This window comes from Geotrypetes seraphini, chromosome 9 (assembly GCF_902459505.1).
Source record: "Geotrypetes seraphini chromosome 9, aGeoSer1.1, whole genome shotgun sequence".
NCBI classification, from domain to species: domain Eukaryota; kingdom Metazoa; phylum Chordata; class Amphibia; order Gymnophiona; family Dermophiidae; genus Geotrypetes; species Geotrypetes seraphini.
The window spans coordinates 185,491,586-185,513,696 of NC_047092.1; the positions used below are offsets into that span (position 1 = coordinate 185,491,586).

The window sequence follows — 22,111 nt, forward strand, 5'->3', positions numbered from 1 at the left end:
ATAAAAACTGTACAATGCGAAAACTGCATAGACATAATTCCAAACTAACCAGACATACTGGAACATGAAGGGTAAGCAGTGAGGATCTACATTCGTTAAAGGATAGAAAAGCATTCAAGGTAAGAACACCTAGGGAGGGTTAGCTAAAATAAAAGAGAATCCTTGTTATTGGACAAGGGCATTAAGTAAAGTTGAGGTTATAATGAGAAGGCATCTTTGAAAAGGTAGCTTTTCTGTTCCCCTTTGAAGCGGTTGAGTATAGGAGCTGAGGAGCTGTGACTGAGATTTCCAAGCGTCTTGTACTGATTATTTTCAAAGATTGAGAAGGCAACCAAGCTTTGTTTCTATTTCCCAGCAAACTACATCAGCATGCAGAGCGCCTCACCCTCCTGGAATGGAGCAGGGACCAGATGTTACTACAGCTGGAACGGAGCCTTGGTGTATGGAGAGAAGGAGAGATACCTGCCAACTCCATGGAGATATGCCAGACGTTGGTCTAACCGATGGAATCCCTGGGCCTCCCTTGACCTGTGGAGCAACATTGGGCCACTAAGAGAACAGTATAGAGGTAAATCTTTTGGGGAGGTTTGAGATCGTGTAATGAGTATTCTGTTCTATGAGGGTAAGAGATCAACACTGGGGTTAACCCATAACAGAGCATTTCACCTGGTCAGGAATTTTACATTGTTCATTAGTGAATATGGTGATCTGCATTTTCGTCACATATGTTGAGGTTGATACCAACAAGCAAAGCACATAGGCCGTCTTTTACTATGCCACAGTAAAGGTTTCTACTGCGCTAACACTCGGAGGAATTCTATGAGCGTCAGAGCCGTATCGGAGAATTTAGTGATCCAGGCTGCGGTGGAAACCTTTACCACGGCTCAATAAAAGGGGGGATAATTGGCTGTGTTCAGGACATTTAGACATGTAAGTGATTAGTGGAAAAGTACAGACCATGAATTATTTATTTATTTATTCAATTTGATGGCATATACTTTGCCGCAGGGCGTGCGCATGGGTGGAGTTTGGCTGGAGAGTCTATAGTCTAGAATCCCATCGTTTATGCCCAAACGTCCTACATCTAGACGAGGGTGTTTACACCAGTGGTAGGACCCAAATGCACATGCAGTTTCATCCATTTGTGCCTGTTTCTCTTTATAGAATGGGCTGTTATGGAATTATCTTCTATCGAGGGGAGTCTAGTTTTAAGCACTCGCAAGGTACCTATTTAGAGCTCATTCTATAAAAGAAAGAATTTTAATAATTTACTTGCTCTGCTCATGCTCTGCTTAGATACCTTCCATTCGTACACTTGCATTCAAACTACCCCCCATTGCCTTTAGACACCATTCTATGGATTAGCAGCTAGCCATTGTACAGGGCCATGGTGAGACCTCACCTGGAGTACTGTGTGCAATTCTGGAGGCCACATTACAGTAAAGATGTGTGCAGAATTGAATCGGTTCAACGGACCGGGGCTCAAGGGTCTCTCGTACGAAGAGAGACTGAACAAATTGCAGCTCTACACTCTTGAGGAACGTAGGGAGAGGGGAGACATGATCGAAACATTTAAGTACCTCACGGGACGTGTCGAAGTGGAAGATGATATTTTCTTTCTCAAGGGACCCTCGGCCACAAGAGGGCACCCGCTCAAACTCAGGGGCGGAAAATTTCATGGCGACACCAGAAAGTATTTCTTCACAGAGAGAGTGGTTGATCATTGGAACAAGCTTCCAGTGCAGGTGATCGAGGCAGACAGCGTGCCAGACTTTAAGAATAAATGGGATACCCATGTGGGATCCCTACGAGGGTCAAGATAAGGAAATTGGGTCATTAGGGCATAGACAGGGGGTGGGTAAGCAGAGTGGGCGGACTTGATGGGCTGTAGCCCTTTTCTGCCGTCATCTTCTATGTTTCTATGTATTCCGATCCTTTATACATGATCTTGGTGCCTAAATATTGACACCTCCTTATAGATGCATGTGACATCATGTGTTGCATTCACTCATGCTTGGAGGCCCTCCACACATGGCCCTGAGCTCAGGGAAGAAGAAGATATGAAGTGCGTGTGGAGGCGGGGCTGGGGGCAGGAAAGGGTGTGACTAGTGGTAGAACAGGGCGTGGCCACATGTCCTCTTTTATAATGAGGAAATCTGATAACCCTATATACACCAACACAATTTTATAAGACCCATTTTTAATGTGTAAAACATGCTTTAGACATGAAAAATATGGAAAATGCTTTAGATTACCCTAGCCCTAAGATCTGCCAATACTGCAGGTAAACCAAAGGTGAAGTTGTTGGGTAGGTCAGTATTTCAGGTGTGGTCTTTCCTATGGTCAAAAAGCAAATAGCATAGATTAAAAATGCATTGTAAGAAGAATTCATTGTTACTGCAATAGGCAGTGAATTATGGAACATATTCGTATTTTTCACTGGTGATACTTTTGTTTAGTAGGAATAAATGAAGGTTCTTGATTTTCTATTTTTCAGTAAATGAAGTTGACCCCTATAATTCCTGTTGCCGAGATTCTGGCTCTTCCTCATTCTGTGGACTGTATCATTCCAGGAGACCATTAGATTTCTGCTGGGGGTATTCTCCACCTCGAATAGGTAAACTAAAGTGTTGCAGCCCACACGTCAGGTAATGGTGGGTTCTTCAGTGCTGTAACACTTTATGAGTTGTGAGGGTTGACGACCAAACTATGAGAATGGAAGAGATGACCAAAACATTCAAATGAAGTTCATTTTAAATAATCCATAAGAGGCAGGCATTTAAGAGGAAAGGAAGTTTTAGAATTAGGAGTGATAGGTTGGGTTTGAAACTCGATAGGATTTGGAATAACATAGGGAAATAGTTTCTGATAAAACAAAAGATGGATGCGTGAACGAGCCTCTCAATAGGGTGCCGAAGGCAGAAAATAACTAGAATTGAAGAAAGCCTGAAAGAGGCAGACAAACCCCAACGTGGTGGAGAACAGAAAGTAAACCAGGGATCAGTAAGGGTCGGTGGATGAACAACAGGAGCCCGGAAGTCATTGTATGCGACCTTTCTGTGATTGATTATTAACCTTTCCCTTCCCCCATCCCAAACTTTAAAAGGAATGTTTTTTGGAGATCCACACATTAATTCATTGGATGACGTCCTCTACACCTTCAATGGCCTGGGGGAATTTATTCTGCTAAATGTGAAGGATAAGAACAATACGGTTATATTCAGACTCCAGGGTCGCACGGCCAGAGCTGGAAATGGGACGTCCTATGCCACAATCTTTGTGGGCTTGGCAGCCGCCATTGACAATGGGACACAGGTAAAGGCCTCAGTAATCAGCTTTCTTTTTTTGGAACCTAGCAATAACACAAGGTCTTGCCACAAAATTAACCCTTCTAGACTGGAATTAACTATGGCCCCTTTTACAAAGCCGCATAAAGCCCATAGTAATTAAATGGGCCGTGTCGCAGTTGCTGCACTGGGAATTGGGGCCGTGGCTTTTTAAAAGAGGCCCTTTAAGAGTTCTGGATCTTTCCTCAGTTATCCACCCACTGTCTGGCAGCGTTACGAACACGAGTGTCGCTTGCTGTCGTGGCTGGATATAATTCAGGTGCCAGAGCTGGGATGTTTGACCATCAGGTGAACGTCTGTAGTGATGGACAACACAATTTAAATTGAAAGTCGCTAATCTGCGTCCTTCTAAACACAGAAAAAAATAAAAATCACCAGAAATGACCACAGATTTAGGGCTCCTTTTATCAAGGCTTACTACGGGGGTTAGCGCGTCGGACATGTCATCACGTGCTAACCCCCGCGGCAGGCTAAAATCCTAACGCCTCGTCAATGGAGGCGTTAGGTACTAATGCGGCAGGCGGTTTAACGCGCGGTATAAACTGCTACCGCGCCTTTGTAAAAGGACCCCTTAATTAGCACTAGAGATTAAAAGTTAAAATGAGCCACTACTCTGCATCTTTTTAAATAAAAAAAAAAAAAAAAGCCCAAATGACCACAGATTCAATTGCTGTTGAATGTTTTCCACGAAGGCATTAAACAATGTATACTGTCAGCGTTTGGAGGCGCATCTTGCCTTCTGAAAAATTGCTCCCTGTCCACTGTCTCCTCTCGTAGGCGGTGGTAAAGCAGGTGTGACGGGGACACCAGGTGCAACTATCCCTTCTACAAAACCGTAGCGTGGTTTTTAGCGCTGGACGCGGTGGTAACAGCTCTGACACTTATAGAATTGCTATGAACGTCAGAGCTGTCACCGCCACAGCTGGTGCTACAGTTTTGTAAAAGGGGGAGGGGATAGTGTGCTACAGTCTTCAGGGCTTTTTTCACTACTACTACGTTTTATTACAGTACTAAAGTTTATATATGTGCTTTGATAGTTGTTTCAGGTTGAATGGAGTATTGTCGGTGAGAATTCAAGTGCAGTTGTAGTCGATGGGAACGCTTTTGATGTCACTGGTATGTTCCAAGTTCAAGTTTATTGAAAATTTGTTTATCCGCTTATCAAAATTCTAAGTGCGTGTAATAAAAAAAGGGGATTGCATAAAATAGAACAGAGGTGGATTGATGCCAGCGTGGGAGGATCTGCTGTGGTCCGCCCTCTCTCTTCGGCGGACTTGCACTCCTGCAGCTGCGTTGTTGGACACATCGAAGGGAAACTGGACTTCACTTCAGGGGTCTGCTGTCGGCGGCGCCTGGCCTTGCCTGTCTGGTGACCGGTGTCATGGTGGTCTTCATTGGCGTGGTTCCTGGTCCTGCTTCTTTGGTGGCGACCGGTCGACCTGGTTCTGCAGACTGAACTTACTATCAAGCCGCCTCAGAGACTTTTCTATCTCTTAAATATGTTTTATTTTATTTTCAATTTTTTATCTTCTTTCATTATTTCTGTTTCTTTGATTTTTGATCTTAGAAATGTATTACACATTTTAATTTTAATCAGGTACTTTAGCTGAATTGTGTGAGCCTTCGGGACAGATCGAGTCATTTTTCTCAAGTACCTAATTTCATTTTAGTTTGACACATTGTAAACCACTTAGGTCAGTAAAACACAGGAGCGGTAGATCAAATCTTAAATCAACATAAATAGAGAGAGAGGGGGTAAGAACTACATGAAATTATAGGAAAGTAAACGGTAATGGTTAACACATAAGGATAGGGGATCCCATCTATAGAAATGATTCGAGTAAGGACGTACGGACTGAGCGTTCTAGGATTGGATGGTTACACATCAAAAGGTTTTTCAATTTGATTTAGAGCGGTTTACTCCTGTTCTTTAGCACTCTCCAGACCAGTAGAGGTTAACTTTACGATTGGGTATATATCTAATCATGACCAGCAGGTGGAGACTGAAAACAAAACTTTGGGACAGTATATCCTAGCCCCTCCTCTCTATTTCCCTCAGTCTTCTTTCAGTCTCCAGCAGGTGTTGAGTGATCTGTACCCATCTCCCTTGGTAGGGCTGTTGGAATTTGTTTAGGGGTTTATTGTCCCTGTTTTTAGCCGGACGGAGCTTGGACGGACTCTGTTTGGGGGTTCGTCCGACCTCGGGGGTGTCAAACCCGGCGGGTCACGAGCGGGGTCCCTCCCCCCACTTCCTCCACCTCCCCACATTTTTTTAGAGGAGCCTCAGCAGTAAGCCTTGCCCCCTAAGTCAAGCAAGGCATATTGCTTCGAGAGCCTGTGGAGTCTGTTCTGTAAAAAAAAAAAAAATCCTGAGGTAGTGCTGGTCTGGAGGGTTGTATCCCTTTAAGAAAACTGTATTTTACTGTATTTTTTCAACTAACCGGCACTTTTTTTACAGCTAGGTCGCGTATGGAGCAATGAGCACTTCTAAAGGGAAAAAGTGCTCATTGTGCTCCAGACGCGAGGCACTCGCGGCCGGCCTGTGCAAGCGGTGTTCAGGCCGGTGCGGTGGAGGAGCTCCGTCGGCAGCGGCTGCAGGCGCCCAGAGCTCCCCGCCGATGGTGCCTCGCGAGTCGGCAGGGAACGGTGGAGAAGCCCGGTCTTCTCCGTCCGCCCACGGAGGGATTCCCCGAGCCGCCGACGGTCGGGTTTTAGAGGATTCCCTCTCAGCTGATATTTTGACAGCTGATGCCAGCTTGCCTGCTTTAGCGGCTGAGACTATTCAGGTCTCTCAGCCGCTGCAGGCTATGGAGGGAGCTGTTTTGGCGGGAAAGACGCCATCTTCTCTGTCTGGCCCCTCCATTTTGTCTTCCACCTCAGGTGACCTTCCCCCTGTTTTGGCTAAGCAGGGGCAGGTTTCTGCTGGGTCCCCTGCTGTGGCAGGGAGTCCCTTGGGACCCTCGGGGGGTTTTTCCCCTGATTTTTTCTTTTCATTATGCAAAGCCTATTTTCAGGCGGCTGGGGGTCCCGGTTGCGCCCAGGGGGTCTCGGGGGGTGGGGTTTCCTCCGCGCTCCCTGCGGCTTTGCCTCTCTCGTCTGACGTGACGTCCCCTCCGCCGCCTCTCTTGTCCAAGCGTCCGCGGGTGTCGTGGGACGAGGATTTGTGGTCGGAGGAACGTGTCGGTCTGGAGGAGGACCTGGACCCTTCTGAGGAATTCCAGGACCCTCTGGAGGGGACGGAAGCTGGCGGCGGGTTGTCGGGTTTCCCGTTCTCCAGTGACGAGGCGTCCGTGGTGCGCCTTTTTCAGAGAGATGAGCTGCCTGACCTTATTCAACAGGTTTCTTCGGCTTTGCGTTTTGAGGACGCGCCGCCGGAGACTCCGCGTGTGGGGGACCCTCTGTTACGAGGGATCCGTTCCGTTTCCCGCTCTTTTCCTATGCATCAGGATATTCGGGATATTATTCTTGAGCAGTGGAAAACGCCGGAGACGCCGTTTCGGCTGGCGCGCAGCATGGCTCGCCTGTATCCCATTCCTGAAGGGGATCGGGCTACGTTAGCTTCGCCAGTCGTGGATGCGGTGGTCTCGGCTATTTCCAAGCGGCATACCGTGCCTGTTGAGGGCGGTTCTGCCTTGCGGGACTCTGAGGAGCGCAAATTGGAGACCATCCTTAAGCAAAATTTCCAAGTCTCTGCCTTTGGGGTCCAGGCGGCTATTTGTGGGGGACTGGTCGCTCGCGCCGTGTTTCGGTGGGCGGAGCGGGTCTTGGATCGAGAGTCTGACGACTGGTCTCTGGTGGATCAGGAGGTAGCGAAGATTGAGATGGCTGCCTCATTCCTCTCGGATGCTCTGTATGACTTGGTGCGGATCTCGGCTAAGTCCATGGCTTTTGGCGTGGCCGCAAGGCGGGTGTTGTGGCTGCGCGCTTGGGCGGCGGATGCTGCGTCCAAAGCTAAGCTTACTAAATTTCCCTTTCGGGGGTCGTTTTTATTTGGAGAGGACTTGGATAAGTTGATTCAGACTCTGTCGGACTCGAAAGTTCCCCGTTTGCCGGAGGACCGTGCCCGCCCGGCGTCTCGGGGTGGTGCGGCCCGGGGGCGTTTGCGGGAATTTCGCAAGTATCGCCCTGGGCGTGGGGCTGCTTCTTTCCAGTCTCCGGGGTTTTCCCGGGGTCGGTTCTTCCAGCGCATGCAGCCCTTTCGGGGGGCCCGTCGGGGGGCAGGGAATCCCTCCGCCGGTTCCCCCGCTTCCCGTCCTGCACAATGACGCCTTGCCGGCGCCCCCCTTGGTTCCGGTGGGGGCCCGGCTGCGCGACTTTTTTCCCAAATGGGCCGAGATCACGTCCGATCAGTGGGTCCTGGAGGTGGTGCGGGACGGTTATGCCCTGGAGTTCGCCCGCTCTCTGCCGGATTTTTTCCTCGCTTCTCCGTGTCAGACTCCTGGGAAGACGCTGGCGTTTCGCCAGACCCTTCAGCGCTTGCTAGATCTCAGGGCAGTAGTTCCAGTGCCCCCCCCGGAGTGGGGCACGGGCAGGTACTCCATTTACTTTGTGGTGCCCAAGAAGGAGGGGACTTTTCGGCCCATCCTCGATTTGAAAGGGGTCAACAGGGCTCTCAAGGTTCCCTCTTTCCGTATGGAAACGCTGCGGTCGGTCATTCTGGCGGTTCAGCCGGGGGAGTTTCTCACTTCTCTCGATCTGACGGAGGCCTACTTGCATGTTCCTATTCGGACCTCTCATCAGCGTTTCCTGCGCTTTGCGATCTTGGGTCGGCACTATCAGTTCTGTGCGCTTCCCTTTGGGCTGGCCACGGCTCCCCGGACGTTCACCAAGGTGATGGTGGTCGTCGCGGCAGCCTTGCGGTCGGAGGGCATCCTGGTACACCCCTACCTGGACGACTGGTTAATTCGGGCCAAGTCGTTGCAGGAAAGCTCCCGGGTTACGGCTCGGGTGGTGGAGTTTCTCCGGTCGCTGGGCTGGGTGGTCAACCTTTCCAAGAGTCGGTTGGTTCCGGCTCAGCGTCTGGAGTACCTCGGGGTGCTGTTCGACACCTCCTTGGGGAAGGTCTTCCTCCCAGAGGCCCGGGTGAGCAAATTGCAGTCTCAGATTCGCCTGCTTTTGGCGTCCCGGTGTCCTCGGGCGCGAGAGTTCCTCCAGGTCCTGGGGTCGATGGCGGCGTCCCTGGACGTGGTGAGGTGGGCGCGGGCCCACATGCGTCCTCTCCAGTATGCTCTGCTCCGGAGGTGGTCTCCCCAGAGGCACGGGATGGATGTTCCGGTTCCCCTGCGAGGCTTGGCGCGCTGCAGTCTGCGTTGGTGGCTCCGGACCCCTCACCTAGTTCAGGGGGTGGGTCTGGATCTTCCGCAGTGGACGGTGCTCCTTACGGATGCGAGTCTCCTGGGTTGGGGGGCCCAGTGTCTGGGTCACTCAGCTCAGGGAACCTGGTCCACGGAGGAGGCCTCCTGGTCGATCAACGTGTTGGAGACCAGGGCGGTCCGGCTAGCGCTGTTGGCTTTCCACTCCCTTTTGTTGGGCAAGTCGGTCAGAGTCCTGTCGGACAATGCCACGGCGGTGGCTTATGTCAATCGTCAGGGGGGCACCAAGAGCACTCTGGTGGCGCAGGAGGCGGCTCGGCTCATGGTTTGGGCGGAGTCGCATCTTCTGGACCTCTCGGCCTCTCACATTGCCGGGGTAGAAAACGTTCAGGCGGACTTCCTCAGTCGTCACTTCTTGGATCCGGGAGAGTGGTGTCTCGGCGCCGAGGCGTTTCAGTTGCTAGTGCGTGCTTGGGGGCAGCCCCTGATGGATCTGATGGCTACAAGTGGCAACGCCAAAGTACCCCGCTTCTTCAGTCGTCGCAGGGACGGTCTGGCCGAGGGTCTGGATGCTCTGGTCCAACCGTGGCCAACGGAGGGGCTGTTGTATGTGTTCCCTCCGTGGCCATTAGTGGGCAGAGTACTGCTTCGCATTGTTCGCCATCCGGGGCTGGTGGTCTTGGTGGCTCCGGATTGGCCTCGTCGTCCGTGGTATGCGGATCTGGTGAGGCATCTGGTGGCGGATCCTCTTCCTCTGCCTCTCGAGTGCGATCTTCTGACGCAGGGTCCCATTCCCATGTTCGACCCGTCTCCCTTTTGTCTTACGGCTTGGCTCTTGAAAGGGGCCGCCTGAGTAAGAAGGGATATTCCGACAAGGTGATCTCTACACTTTTGGGGTCCCGGAGGCTTTCTACCTCTCGGGCTTATGTACGGGTTTGGCGTCTTTTTGAGGAATGGTGCCGAGCGCGGGGAGTGGTCTCCTTTCGCGCTTCTCTGCCTAACATTCTAGAGTTTTTGCAGGATGGCCTGGATAGGGGCCTGGCCTGGTCTTCTCTTCGGGTTCATCTGGCGGCCCTGTCGGCTTTTCGGGGGCTGGTGACAGGTCAGCGTTTGTCAGCCATTCCTGATGTGATTCGCTTTCTTAGGGCGGCCAAGTTGATCAGGCCTCCCATAAGGCCCTCGATTCCCTCTTGGGATCTCAATCTGGTTCTCTCTGTTCTAGTGCGCCCTCCTTTAGAGCCGTTGGATGGCTGTTCGTTGAAGGACCTTACGCTGAAGTCGGTCTTTTTGGTGGCCATTACTTCCGCTAGACGGGTGTCTGAGCTACAGGCTTTCTCTTGTAGGGCTCCCTTCCTGGAGTTTTCGAAGGAGCGGGTTGTTTTGCGGCCTGTTCCTTCCTTTCTGCCGAAGGTAGTTTCTCCTTTTCATGTCAATCAATCGGTGGTCCTCCCGGTCTTGGGTAGTCGGGAGGGTTCTTCTGAGCAACGACAGCTGCGCAAGTTGGATGTCGGTCGGGTCCTCCATGCTTATGTGCAGCGGACCCGGGATTTTCGGAGCTCCGATCATCTCTTTGTGCTTCTGGCGGGTCCTCGTCGGGGGGCTGGCGCTTCTAAGGCTACTATTGCGCGTTGGATCAAGGAGATGATTGCTTCCGCTTATCTTCTGAGTCAGAAGCCGGTTCCGGAGTTTCTCAAGGCTCATTCCACTAGGGGTCAGGCGGCTTCTTGGGCTGAGTCGTCGCTCGTGCCTCCGGTGGATATTTGTAAGGCTGCGGTTTGGTCCTCCTTGCATTCATTTGTTCGGCATTATCGGGTAGATGTTCAGGCGCGTCGGGACGCGGTGTTCGGTGAGCGTGTTCTGGTATCGGCCCTTCGGGGGTCCCGCCCGTGAGAGGGACTGCTTTGGTACGTCCCAATCGTAAAGTTAACCTCTACTGGTCTGGAGAGTGCTAAAGAAGGAGAAATTAGGTTCTTACCTGCTAATTTACTTTCTTTTAGCTTCTCCAGACCAGTAGAGGTCCCCACCCTGTCTGTTGTTGTTGTTGTTGGGGCTGTTGCGCGGGCAGTTTTTGGTTTTTGCTGCGGGTTCTAGTATTTTTCTAGGGCCGGGGAGAATTGAAGAACAGCGGCTGTGGCTCGGCTGGCTTAGCTGGCGAGCTGTGGGGACCTTCTTCCTTCGGGAATTTCTCCTCTGCATTTTCCAACAGCATTTTTGGGTATGTTATTTGTTACTCCTTTCGGAGTATTGTTTTTTCTCTCTGTTGTTTTCCAGTTCTTGGTTCTGCTTGGCTATTCGGCAGACTGAGGGAAATAGAGAGGAGGGGCTAGGATATACTGTCCCAAAGTTTTGTTTTCAGTCTCCACCTGCTGGTCATGATTAGATATATACCCAATCGTAAAGTTAACCTCTACTGGTCTGGAGAAGCTAAAAGAAAGTAAATTAGCAGGTAAGAACCTAATTTCTCCTTCTTCACTGCCATAATCTGAGGGTGTCTGGGGGGACAAAACAGGCATTTAGGTTAGTGTAGTCATAAATCTCCTGGGGGGGTGGAATTTTATAAAGAAGCTCAAAAATTGGCGCTAAGGAATAATCTAAAAATGGTGCTCTCAGATGGGTTAGAGCCCTAGACTTATACCTAAAGTTCAGCTCTCGCATTGAGCTGGTGTAAATGGCAGTGCTCAACTTGTGGAACTTTGGTGCCTCTAACCATGAGAAATCTCCGTAAAATCAGAAAATTCTTTGACCAAGCACAATTTAGACTAATCGTCCAATCCCTAGTCTTAGGTCTGCTGGATTATTGCAACTCCCTATATCTTCCTTGTCCAGCCACTATGATAAAACAACTCCAGACCATACAAAACACCGCCCTCAGATTGATCTACTCACTCAAAAAATATGATCACATAACAACTGCCTTCTTAGACTCTCACTGGCTACCCATACAAGCACGAATCCAATTCAAATTCTACTGCCTGATATTCAAAGCATTACACGGCTCTTCCCCCTCCTATCTAAATAACCGCTTAAACCAAATCTCCACCTCAAGACACAGAAGAACATCGAACCCTTTCGCCTTCCCCCCACTCAAAGGCACACAACGCAAGAAAATGTTTGACAACCTTCTAGCAACACAAGCAGCAAAAATCAACCATTCCATCGCCAATCTTATGACAATATCAGACAACTTCAAAACATTCAGAAAAGAAATCAAAACCCTGCTTTTCAAAAAATTCATCCAAATATCTTAACCCCTCCTCTTTTACCTCCAGAAGATTCACCTACCTTCAGATAACCTTCCCCCAAATTACCCACCTTAACACCTTCCAATTAAACAAATACCATAAATAGATTGTAACCTACCCTCTCTAACTGAATTCCATATGTATTTTTCATACAGTTCTTCACTGTCAGTTTAATTTCCATCCTATAAATTCACATAGAATTTTTCTTTTTTCAACCATCTTTATTTTCTCTTCTTTATTAATTTCCAGGTACTTTAGTTAGATTGTGAGCCTTCGGGACAGTAAGGGAATTTTTTAAGTACCTTCTTACTTCTCATTTATAATCTTAATGTATATTTTCTTCAAACCGCTTAGAACCTAACGGATGTAGCGGTATATAAGAAATAAATTACATTACATTACATTACATTACACCCATGTCCCTCCCCCTGGCCACACCCCCTTTTGAGTTGTGTGCAGTGGGATTTAGGTGTTCAGGGTTATAGAATAGGGTGGAGTCAGATTCACATGCAAATCCAAATTTTGGCCAGTTATACTAAGCTGCGGAAGCAAGTCCCTATGGGCCCTTGCTATTGAGCTTAGTATAAGAGGGGAAACCCTGGCATCAATATGGGGTGCCTAAAAGTTAGGATGCCTAGCAAGACCGCCAACAGTACACAGTGCGCCCAACTTTCATAGAATTGGGCTGTTATTGTCTACAAAATCGGTGGAAGTAAGGGTTCACGTGTTGATGGTGAGACAAATCAACGAGAAGCCAAAAAAGGAGACCCAAGTTTCCACAGAAAGCAAAGGCAAAAGCAAACAAAAACCGTGGAAACAAACAATGTTCAGAATCTTCGTTTTATTTCTTCAAAAAGACTAAAAAACACCGTCCACATTGGTATGGGTCCGTTCCATGCCAATGTGGATGGTGTGTTTAGTCTTTTTGAAGAAATAAAATGATAATTCTGAACATTGTCTGCTCAGTTTTTGGTTTTGTTTGGTTTCACGTGTTAATGTCCAGGTGCTACTGGGAAAATTAATTGAAAAAAATACAGAAAGCAGCCATTTTACTCATGTGGCAAAAATGGCCTTAGTGCGTGGGTATGGTCCGTGTAAAGACACGCTAAGGCCACTGTTTACTGCAGTTTGGTAAAGAGCCCCTTGACTTCGTGCTGTCCACTTGATTAAAGAATTGCTAACTTACCTTTTTGGTCCAAGATGGTTTTTTTTTTTTTTAACTGTTTCTCTTCCAAAATGCTGTTTTATTCTATTGCGTGAATAATGTTTTTTTTCTTATTCCTTCACCAGAAAGCATATAATTAAGCACGCATGTTCTGCTAAACACATCCTCCTAAAATGTACTGCATTACAAAGAAAGGGTGAAATCGTAGCAAATTAGTAAATTGAGCATCACTTAAGGATCTCACTTCTTATGCGGTTGATTTATAGTTAATGGATGTTTTTTTTTCATACAATTATGCATTTTGTGTTCTATTTTGATGAAGATAATGCCACGTACATCGGCAAAGTTATGCTGCAGAAAATAGAGAATAATGAAATCCAAGCTTCGTTTGATGGTGGGATTTCTGTGACCATCTCGGCCAGGGTGGGAGCCTTGAACTTCATTGTTTCTTTGAATCCATCTTATCAAAATCAGACAGAAGGGCTGATGGGTAAGAAGCTACAATGTGTGTGTGTGGATTTTTTGGGGGGTCCCCTTAAATTTAGCTTCAAACTTACAAAGGCTGGACAGTTGGGATTATCCAGAGGAGGTCCTGCAGAGCAAAGATCAGCGACAAGTGTTGTGGAGGCCCAACTGAAACTGCTACCAAAACTGCCTGAAAGCTTCTGGCCAAAACCGAAACACCACCAAGTCACCTGATTTCAGCCAAAACTGAAATAAAAGAACTCAAGTTTAGTTGTGTCAATAAAGCTTGCAATCTGCATCTCTCTGCTAAACCCACAGAGGGGCATAATCAAAAGAAATGTCTAAGCCCGTTTAGGGCCTAAGTCGCAAGTCACCCAAAGTCAGACAAAAGTCAGACATGGGAAAAGGTCCATTTTTGAAAAATATGTCCAATATATATATATTTTTTAAATCGTCCAGCCATTTGATCGTCCAGACCGCTAAGTCTTCCATCTTTATACCCCATTTTCAACCAAAAATTTGTCCAAGTCAAAAACGCCTAGAAAAAGACCTTTTGGGCGCGGGAGGGGCCAGAAAAGTGATGGACTGGACACCCAGACATGGCACCAGAGTAGTGGGATACTTTACAGGGCACTGCTGTAAACTTCACAAAAGGGTCCCACATAAACATCTCACTATAGCTCCCTTATAGGTCATGGTGGGCCCCCCAAAACACCCCAAGAATCTACTAGACCCACCTATCTACCACGCCAATAGCCCTTACGGCTGCAGGAGCCACTTATATGGCAGTACAAATGGGTTTCAGGGTTTTTTTGGGGGTGCACTTGTTTCACCATGAATGCAATGATTAGAGTGGCTTATGGGCCTAGGTCCTCCTCTCCATGGTTCATTAACCCACCCCCGAAACCACTTAAGCCACTTCTGTGCAGCTCTTCTAGGCTTTCCTATGCCAGGCTGCCAGGACGCTGATGTTCTGGAGGCAGATATATAAAGTTGTTATTATGATTTTTAAGGGGGTGGGGGTCAGTGATCATTGGGCAGTGTGTGGGGTTCTGTACTTTGTGTCTGCAGTGCTTATCTGGTAACTTTGGATACCTTCTTGTGACTGGTTTTAGATGGCCTAAGTCACAACTTCCAGGTTCTGTCTAGCCAGTGTTGTAAAACTTTCAGTTATACATGCAGTACGACTAAGTCTAGGACGGCCCACGTCCTGCCCAAATCCCGCCCTCGACACTCCTCCTGACACGCCCCTTCTAGCTTTGGTCATTCAGCAGCACTGTGAAGGCCTAGGTCGTTTTTAAATACGTCTAAAACCTGATTCGATTATCAGCACTTGGACAACTTGTCTTTTAGATCGTCCAAGTGCCGATTTAGGCTGGTTTTTAGATGTTTTTCTGTTTTGATTATGAGCCCCACAGTATCCGAGCCAGATTATAGTAATTTCAATAATGAAAGGCCATCTTTTACCTCTGCTCATGGACTGTAGCTATCTGAAAACTGAAACTACAAGCCACAGTGCTTTTTTAGTGGCTGATGTCGTGCCACACTCAAAGTGATAGGTGACAGCATAATTTCTTAAAGAGGCTAATTCCTAAGGAGGTTATCATCCCAAATTTACAGACTAAATTCCTGCAAAAATGTTGTATTGAAAGCATTTACTTGAAGCTGTCTACCTTATAGACCAGGGGTAGGCAATTCTGGTCCTCGAGAGCCGGAGCCAGGTCAGGTTTTCAGGATATCCACAATGAATATGTATGAGATGGATTTGCATGCACTGCCTCCTTGAGATGCAAATCTATCTTATGCATATTCATTGTGTATATCCTGAAAACCTGACCTGGTTCCGGCTCTTGAGGACCGGAATTGCCTACCCCTGATATACACTATTGAGCAAGATCATAACTAGATGACTTTCAATCCCAGTACAATAAAAACACAAAAAGTATCCTCCCCCCCTAGGACTGATGGTCTGGTGATATAATCATGGCAGGAGCAACACCAGTCACTTAATAAGATGATGGTCTCATTCACCACCAAGTCTGCTCCAGTATCCCGCTCAGAAATAATCAGATACAGGGACCTTCCACCTCCCCTAATCTATTTTAAAGCAAATTTGGAGGGATTATGTTTCATGGGTAAAATCATTTTAATCTGTTAATTGTGTAAGCCAAGGGTCTCCAAACTTTTCACCATTGAGTACTTCAGCACTTTTCAGCGGGCCATAGAAAAAAAAAAGATAAATAACTCCAGATATATGAGTTTTAGCGAAAGCAGAAATTTAGAGAGTATGTGAGATTAAATTATCGTATATCAATGACGACGAACACTACCAGCAAATTTTAATATTTTCACTGCACCACTGCAAATATTCTAATGGACAATTAACCGTAATGACTAGTAACGAACTTCCAGATTCAATTTAAAGATTAGTCACAGCGCCAGAGCTACTTACAATGCCGCAAATTGACACTGTTGATTGGTGCTGACCAAGTAAAGAGAAATACCACAAAGTACACAATTACGATTCAGCATTAAATAAAGTTGTGAATAATATTACTATTAAGATAATATGGAATATCAATATATTTTAAACACAATTTTAATTCATGCATTTGAAACCTCATGGGGGTTTTTTGTGGATTCTCGTTGGAAAATGAGTCCAACTGGCACATTTCTGTGCAATTCTTCCACAGGCCGGATAAAATCATATCATGAGCTGAATTTGAAGACCTCTGGTATAAGCCAATATTTTTATAGAACTCGGTCTGAATCTCTCAGAAATGAGGCTTTTGATGCTGCATAAAGATAAAATGTAATTCATTGACGTGTTTAATTGCCTCTCAGTGGTTCAGGAGACTCTTCCTCCCTCTCTGTTTACTCTAGTCCTCTAAATTTCCTCTTCATCTTTCCCTCCACTGGAGTTCCTTTCCACCCTAATTCTTGTTAACCGTGTCGAGCTCTGCGAATGTTGAGATGATGCGGTATACAAATTTAAGGTTTAGTTTAGTTTAGTTGTCACTTGTCAGGGAACTAAACACTGTGTCTTTTCCCTTTCTCTCCAGGTGTCTATAACGGTGATAAAAGGGATGATCTTATGGCAGCAAATGGAGAACTCCTGGAGTCTGATGGAAAAAACCCGCCCAATGCCAGCCAGATATTTCAAATGGGAATGACATGTATGCTACCTTGCTTCATTCATTCATTTTGGTCTCCTCTTGTATCAGAATATAAGCTAACATTGTCATGAGTTTAGAGGAAGAAAGTGTGGGAGAGTTACTCTTTTATTTTTTCCCAAAATGTATTTTGAATCATGTTCCTGAAATTGCTTTACAATCTCTTAAAATTACTTGAAATCGCTTCTCAGCTGTCAAACTCACTAAAACGAGCTACTCTTCAACCCAAATTCAACCCAAAGAATCTCCTTTTGACTCTACCCGTCGCCCTGAAATCCTATCTCTAACCACTTTCCGAGAAGTCTCACATGCCCACTCGCTCTCACGCATCACCATACAGCTGACCTGCTCCGATAGGCGACCTTGTTTCAAATCTGGAGTTTCTTTAAATTTAAACCATAAATTTGGACTTTGGACGCTGCTGACTTTGGCCAACTAACGCCCGAGGTCTGAAACAGACCTATTTTGTTAATGATGCCCCTCCAAAGTTCCCTTTTTAGAATAACAGCGAGTGCTGAAATTTTTTGGCATTGAATATTTGGTGCTATGTGTAGAATCTGGCCCTGTCTGTCTAGTCTTCCTAATATGAATAAAACTATCTAGATCAGTGGTTCTCAACCTTCCTAATGCCGTGACCTTTTAATACAGTTCCTCATATTGTGGTGACCCCCAACCATAAAATTATTTTCGTTGCTACTTCATAACTGTAATTTTGCTACTGTTATGAATCGTAATGTAAATATCTAAACTAAACGGGTTTATATACCGCACCATCTCCACGAATGCGGAGCTCGGCACGGTTTACAGGAAGAAAGATGAGAGAGGAACTACAGTGGAGAGATTAAAGAGTTAGGTGTAAAGGGGGAAGGTGAGAGGCCTAAGAGGGGGGAAGTGTTACAGTTTTGAGAATAGCCAGGTTTTTAGGTGTTTGCGGAAGAGTTGGAGGGAGCTTGAGGTTCGGAGAGGGGAGGTGAGGTTATTCCAGATCTCAGTGATTCTAAAGGGGAGGGATGACCCAAGTTTGCCTACATGGGAAATACCTTTTATGGATATATATATATATATATAAAATACCTTTTATCTGATATGCAGGATGTATTTTCATTGTTACAAATTGAACATAATTAAAGCATAGTGATTAATCACAGAAACAATATGTAATTATATATTGTGAAATATTTATTTCTAATTACAAATAAATGTTAATGGGCGGACCCGCCTGGAGACGGATAGAGGAGCGGTGTCTCGGTTCCTAAGACCAGTGATTTTCAACCTTTTGACATCTATGGACCGGCGGAAATAAAATAATTATTTTGTGGACTGGCAGTTGAAGAAGACTGGGCTAAGTCGTGGGCCAGACCCTGACCATCTCCACCCAATCTCTACCCCAGACCCCGCCCACATAATAGTACTAATTGTAACACCATATTTTCCATTCATTTTTCATATATGCACACAATAAAATTGTATTAACAACACACAATGGTTAATTAAAATACAAAATTAAAATACACAAAGCACACTGTATGCTTTTCAACATTCATTCCTACCAGAAAACAGATAACCCCATGCAAATGCAGGACCAAAAACTAAAAGTACTAATGTTCACAAACAAACCTTAAGATACAAGACTCTGCAAGCAGTACAACCCCAGAGGAAAAGAAATAAATGCATTTCTTCCTGAACAGACAAATCAATCACTAAATAAAAAAAAATTAAAAAAAAGCATTTCCCCTACCGTTGTTGTCTCTCTCCCTCCATGTGCTGTGCCTTCTGGCCTGCCCTCTGGTGTTATCTTTGGGCCGGTCCACTGTGCGATCAATGCAGCGTCTTTGGGCCGGCTCCCTGAGTGCTGCATTGCACAAAGCTGTGGGCAGCAGCTCCTCGCACGTATCTCCCACTTCATCTGGAAGCCTTCCCTCTGACTTTGCGACGTCAGAGAGAAGGCTTCCGGTTCAGGTGCAGGCTGTGCATAAGAGCCTTTTCCCACTGCTTTGTGCATTGCAGCACTCAGAGAGCCGGCCCGAAGACGTCACATTGATCTCACTGTGGACTGGTGGCTGAAAAACGCTGTCTTGGACCCAATGGATGTGCAGGCCCTGCGAACCGGCACCGGTCCATGTACCGGCAGTTGAAGAACACTGCCTAAGACCATCAGAAATATGTGTTTTTCGATGGTCTTAGGTGACCCCTGTGAAAGGGTCACGACCCACAGATTGACAACCACCGATCTAGATAGTACTCAGTACTGATGCTATTCGCATAATCTTTGGCCCCATCCCACAGAAAATCTTTTAACCCCCTTCTCTTAAATACATAATGTATTTATTCAGTTTTCTATACTGTTCTCCCAGGCAAGCTCTGAATGGATGCATTACATGAATTTATTCAGGTACTCAAACATTTTCCCTGTCTGTCCTGGTGGGCTCACCATCTATTTTACCTGGGGCAATGGGGGGTGGGGGGTGGGGGGGTGGAATTAAGTGACTTACCCAGGGTCACAAGGAGCAGTGTGGGTTTGAACCCACAACCACAAGGTGCTGAGGTTATAGCTTTAACCACTGCACCACATTCTCCAGCTCAATATTCAAAGGTACTGATCCAGGTAAGAGGGACTCCAGTGAAAGGGACATTCAGAGGGGTGGTCCGTGGGCAGAGCAGTGGGTAAATGACAATAATCAGTACAGCAACCCAGATAATTATCTGGATAACCTAGAACATCCAAAAGTTCTTCTGCGCACTCTTGATATCTATCGGGCTGGAGATGGATCCTCTTTCCCTAAAGAAGACCTAGTTTACCTGGTTTGTTCTACAACTCCGCTGAACTGCGCAGGAGCTCTGGAAACAGTGTTGTATAATTAGTGTTGATGTAGCTGGTTTTAATACACTCTCTTGCAATTCAGGGAAAACTACACCCAACAACAGCATCTTCCAATACAATTCCACAACTGGTGAATCATGGTACACTTACAATAACAATAGTTTTGTGCCGAAATTCTACGATGAGCTGCTCAGGACCACGGACAGCGCAATGCTGAGGAAAGCCAATGACAGCTGCGGAGGGAACGAGGAGTGCGTCTTTGACATTTTGAGCACTGGAGATTTCGCTGTGGGCGAAGCTACGCTGGAGAGCTCTGATTCGTTTAAAATGCAAAGCAGCTCTATGGGTAGGTCCACTGCACCTTTTGTTAGTCTGGACCAGGGCTGGCCAATTCCGGTCCTCGAGATCTACAGGCAGGACAGGTTTTCAGGATATCCACAATGAACGTGCATGAGAGAGATTTACCTGCACTGCCTTCTTGGTATGCAAATCTTTCTCATGCACGTTCATTGTGGATTTCCTGAAAACCTGGCCTGCCTGTAGATATCGAGAACCGGAATTGAGCAGCCCCGGTGGACAATCATGAACCAAGTTACAGAAAACAAAAGCAAAGTAACCATTTTTTTGACAGACTTTGGGTGCACACTAGCATGTTTCTTCATGGTCTTTGGTTGCTGCCCTGCTCTAACAGTTGTGCTAATCCTCCATTCATAATCTTAAAAGTATACCTGGTGAGCTTTTTAGTCCAAACTTTTGTCCTACCCTCTCCCCCTCCCCCCAGGATTGCCAGTGAACTTGCTTTGCAAAAATCCTCTCAAATGCCACCAAAACTAGAGGCAGAAAGCTCTAGAATGATTGTTTCTTTTGAATTCCCGATGTGATGTTGTAAAAATGAACAATTTGGATTGGATTTTGCGATCAAATCAAATATTTTAAATAAACTTGATACTTGATTATACTTTTGAAAGGTTCTGTTTTGCATAAAACTTCATATTATATTTCTATTAGAATTATTAAAGGCAAATCTTTGGCCCCCTTTTACTAAGGGGTCCTTTTACAAAGGCGCGGTAGCGGTTTAACGCGTGGAATACCGTGCGTTAAACCGCCTGCCGTGCTAGTACCTAACGCCTCCATTGACGAAGCGTTAGGATCTTAGGCTGCGACGGGGGTTAGCGCATGATGAAATGTCCCCGTAGCTCGCCTTGATAAAAGGAGCCCTAAGTGCTAAATACTCCGATGCTGCTCTGACGCTTATAGGAATTCTTTGAGCATTGGAGCAGCATCGGAGCGTATAGCGATCCGAGCAAGGGTAGAAACCTTTCTCGTGGCTTAGTAAAAGGGGGGAGGGTGGTGGTTTCCAAGTGGATTTTATTGCAACTGAATTTCACTCGCTATTTTGAATTCTTAAGTGAAATTTATAGAGGGGTGGAATGACACAATTTAAAATAAATGAAAGCATCACTTTACCTCTATGAAAGTTATTGGGGGGGAGGGGCTAGAATTTTCCAGCTCATTTTTAACCAGGGTTGGGACCTGGAGATTTTTTTTTGCCTGTTTTAGATTCCCTCCCAACTCCCAGTGCCATTTCGGGGGGGGGGGGGGGGGGCGCATATACTAGAACCATGCAATCCAGTGATCCAAATCTAGACACCAGGGGCTTTTTTTGTGTATAACATGACAGTAATGAACCTCACTCCTAAGCCAGCGTTTGTGGCGAATTATCTCAGTCTCTCAAATTTATTGCTAATGTTCACCATAGTACATGCATCGTGCCAACGAGATCTTCCTTCTGGAGTTCATAAGGTGTAACATGTCCAGGTGCTTCTCTGTGGGGACTGGGACGTCCCCTCCCTTCTGCCTTAGCTGACCCAGGAAGTCCTCCGCATGGCTCTGAGCCACAGGTCATCCCTGCTATTGACCACTGGTTTATAAGAATAGATCTTTTCTTTGCAGAACCATTAGGCAATTGCAGATGGTTCTGAGATACAATATAGAGAACACAGCTTGTGCACCTGCCTGGAACTTCCCTTAAGCACAAATTTGGAAAAGGCAAATAATTAAATGTAAATCCATAAACTCAGTGCTATAGTAGGCAGGAGAGGGATTCATGAAGAGACAAGATAACAGGGAAGTTAAATGACAGAGTTGAGAAAGGAGACTAGCAGGTGCTATTTTTTTTCTGCCTAAGATATTTGTACTTAAAATACCAAATTTAACTTTCGAAGGAATTGCATTTTGTTCAGGCCTTTTCCTCTGGGAATATCGATAGTTCTGAAACTAAGACCTTGTTGTTGTATTTTTCCTCAGAGAACTTCCCCCCAAATATCACAGGACCTTCTCTAATTAGCACAAAACTTAATGAACCAGTCACAATTCAGTATGTGGCGACTGATCCGAATAATGATATCGTTATTTTCTCACTGGATACAAACTCAAGTGATATCAGAATAACAGGTAAGAATTATTAGAGGAAGGCTCCTTATTTAGTTATCAAAAATATTACAAGAGCTAAACTTACAACGTGAGAAGTCACCTGTGAGTGAACCCTCCGTGCTGAGCAGTAAACTGGTGGCCATTTTGGAAGAG

General features: G+C 46.3%; 1 protein-coding gene across 3 annotated transcripts in view; it reads left to right on the forward strand.

Moving 5' to 3' along the window:
* The window catches only part of MUC4 (mucin 4, cell surface associated), a 103,266-nt gene that overhangs the window by 35,398 nt on the left and 45,757 nt on the right, over positions 1-22,111 (forward strand). For all 3 annotated transcript variants that reach the window (XM_033959662.1, XM_033959661.1, XM_033959663.1), the window contains 8 exons: positions 356-568; positions 2,498-2,617; positions 3,107-3,315; positions 4,385-4,463; positions 13,389-13,556; positions 16,594-16,707; positions 19,608-19,871; positions 21,833-21,979. In XM_033959662.1, the coding sequence (XP_033815553.1) occupies positions 356-568; positions 2,498-2,617; positions 3,107-3,315; positions 4,385-4,463; positions 13,389-13,556; positions 16,594-16,707; positions 19,608-19,871; positions 21,833-21,979 (1,314 nt within the window). The remainder of the gene's footprint in view (positions 1-355; positions 569-2,497; positions 2,618-3,106; positions 3,316-4,384; positions 4,464-13,388; positions 13,557-16,593; positions 16,708-19,607; positions 19,872-21,832; positions 21,980-22,111) is intronic.